Genomic DNA, 2,828 nt, shown 5'->3' on the forward strand with positions numbered 1-2,828 from the left:
GACAGGACTCTGCAGGACCACTGCTCCACCTCAACACAGACAAACGACAGCAGCTCATCCACCTACACAGCTTCATCGGCACTGACTCCGCCCCCTCCTCTTACCTGTGACAGTCAGGTTGATCATGTGACTGGTGGCTCCCTCTCTGGACTCGCACCAGCAAACTCCACCGTCCAATGGGACGATGGAGACAATAGTACAGGAGGAACCAGATGGTTGTCCCCAGTCTCCACACTGAGTCCCGGTTGTTCTGGTTGTGTTTCTCCTCAGAGTCCATCCAGCAGAGACGTCTTCGTCCTCACAGCTCAGAGACACATCGTCTCCTTCAAACAGCTGAGAGCTGCTGGGACTCACAGTCAGACATGTTGCAGAACATTGTTGTATTTATTGTTCTTGTATAATATCTAGATAATGTTGAACAGGCTAAAACGTGTTTCTTCCAAAGCTGTAGTTGTAACAGTTGTTGGCTGTTTCCTCACCTTGTTTTGACCTGCAGCAGAGAAGAGACGTGAGCACTGCAGAGACATAAGACAGGACGGCTTTACATTAAACAGCTGATAACTGAAATGTCTGCCATGAAAATCAAAAACAGAATACAAATAATTATCAACTGACAGAACTAATAATAATTAAAAGTAATGAAATGTTTCTAAAAGTTAGAAATTGGCTGAGTTTGAAATGAACAAAACTTTTGATTTATAGAAAGTAAACTGTAGTAAAGTACAACCCTGTTGAGAAAGAAGTTGGGTTGCTGTATAAAATGTAAAAAAAAACACAGAATGTGATGATTTGGAAACCATGGAAACCCATTTTTTTTAATGGAAAACAGATAAAAGACAACATATCAAATGTTGAAACGCAAATTTTAAATATATGCTCATTTTGAATTTGGTGCCAGCAACACGTTGTATTAAAAATCTGCCATCCAGACAACGTCTCTTTCAGGGAAGGTCTTGTTTATTTCAGCAGAACAACGTCCAACCACATTCTGCACGTATTCCAACAGCATGGTTCTCTAGTAGAAGAGTCCGCTGATAAACTGGCCTCCTGCAGTCCAGACCTGTCAATCATTGAAAACATCTGGAGCATCAGGACATGAACAATACAACAAAGGAGACCCTGAACTGTTCAGCAGCTGAAATCCTCCATCAGGCAAGAATGGGACCACATTTCACTTTCAAAACTCCAGAAACTGGTCTCCTCAGTTCCCAAAAGTTTCCAGAGTGTTGTTAAAAGAAGAGGTGATGCAGCTCAGTGGTGAACATGATCCTGGAACAACTTTATAGAGACGTGCTGCTGACATCAGATTCAATATGAGAAGATATTTATCACAAAACATTTGATTTGTTGTCTTTGGTCTGTTTTATATTAAATATTAAAGTTTATGAGATTTATAAATCATCTTGTTCTGTTTTTATTTACATTTTACACAGCGTCATCACTTCTGTGGAAACAGGTTTGTAAGAAGAGATGTTTCCTTCTGAACTGGTCGAGTTCAGCTGCAAATATATGAAACATTTCTTTGAAAATAAGCAGATGTGTTGGTGACTACAGGAAGATGAGATGTTGGAGTTTATGTGCACCTTCGTCTAGAAGCCGTGTTGGACGGTTGAATGAACTGTGTTGTCAGCATTTTATCAGCGGTGGTGTTAAAGCAGACAGTGTGGGGACACTCAGAGACGCTGGTTCAAATGAACGTTCAGACTCAACCAAAGAAGGATTTGTGATGTATGACATCATCAATGAATCCGTTCCTCCGTGGACTCCTCCACGTGTTGGTTTTCTCCTTCCGGTGGTTCGTGACAGTAAACTGATAAAAGCTTCTGGAATATGAAGCTATGAAAGAACAGATTCTCCTCCAGGCTCATCACAGATCAGTAACGTGGCTTCAACTCTTTTTCTGTTGCTGTTTGCTTCATGCTGATCTGTAAAACTTGACTTTATGGAACAAATTATTTCTGAGCCAAAAAGGTTTGAGGTCGACGTTGGACCTCTCGCTCAGCTCAGCGGCGATGCTAGCAAGGAAATACAGAGTGAACAGAGTACTTACAGAGGAGCCACCGGGGAGATGTTGTCCTCATCCTGTCGGTCCTCATCCTGTCCGTCCTCATCCTGTCCATCCTCATCCTGTCCGTCCTCATCCTGTCCGTCCTCATCCTGTCGGTCGCTGATCTGTGCTCTCGACTGTCAGACCAGGCACTTAAACACGCCGCTTCCTCTTTCTGAACGTTGTTTGGTTTCCTCAAACTCTGTGGAGGAGAATCGGTGAACTGTTAGAGGTCCATGTCCTCTCTGAGGATCAGATGGACTGAAGAGGAAATACAGAAGACACAATGGAAGAACAGGTTCTCTGCACCTGTCAACAGTTTGGGTCCAAGTCCAGGTGATCTGGACAGACAGAGACCTGATGGGACATGAGGAACAGAGACTTGATGGGACATGAGGAACAGACAGCGCCCCCTGGTGACTGTCTGTCAGCAGTTCTGACCCAAACAGGCCACGTGGACTCAGCATGTCGGCCAGCAGAGACACCAGCTGCTGTGAAGTCCAATAAAACCGGAAGCACGTTTGGAATCAAAATGTTTCTGCATAAAAAATCGACTCATGAGTCAACGAGAGTTTTGTGTTCCTTGATGACTTGATTAATCGTTGCAGCCGTACTTCCGGTTTGATGAAGATTGGAGTTGGAGCAGCTGCAGACAGACGCAGAGCTTCGTCCCGACCTGGAAGTCTGCAGACAGTCTTCCGTCAGTAGAACCTGTTTTCATTCACACCTTCAACTGATTTAAACTGCGTCTGTTTCTCACTGTGACGAAGACACGAGTCAT

General features: G+C 43.9%; 1 protein-coding gene across 1 annotated transcript in view; it reads right to left on the bottom strand.

Moving 5' to 3' along the window:
* The window catches only part of LOC138636394 (low affinity immunoglobulin gamma Fc region receptor II-like), a 3,170-nt gene extending 342 nt beyond the window's left edge, over positions 1-2,828 (bottom strand). Inside the window, exons 1-5 of the mRNA XM_069724391.1 lie at positions 2,808-2,828; positions 2,051-2,184; positions 480-515; positions 105-364; positions 1-29 (exon numbers count right to left, since the gene is read on the bottom strand). The exon at positions 1-29 is cut by the window's left edge and continues 342 nt beyond it. Of these exons, the coding sequence (XP_069580492.1) occupies positions 1-29; positions 105-364; positions 480-515; positions 2,051-2,184; positions 2,808-2,828 (480 nt within the window). The remainder of the gene's footprint in view (positions 30-104; positions 365-479; positions 516-2,050; positions 2,185-2,807) is intronic.

This window comes from Brachyistius frenatus, unplaced genomic scaffold (assembly GCF_029030835.1).
Source record: "Brachyistius frenatus isolate BFR_SWC_R1_liver_20210118 unplaced genomic scaffold, ASM2903083v1 Contig_375, whole genome shotgun sequence".
NCBI lineage: Eukaryota > Metazoa > Chordata > Actinopteri > Embiotocidae > Brachyistius > Brachyistius frenatus.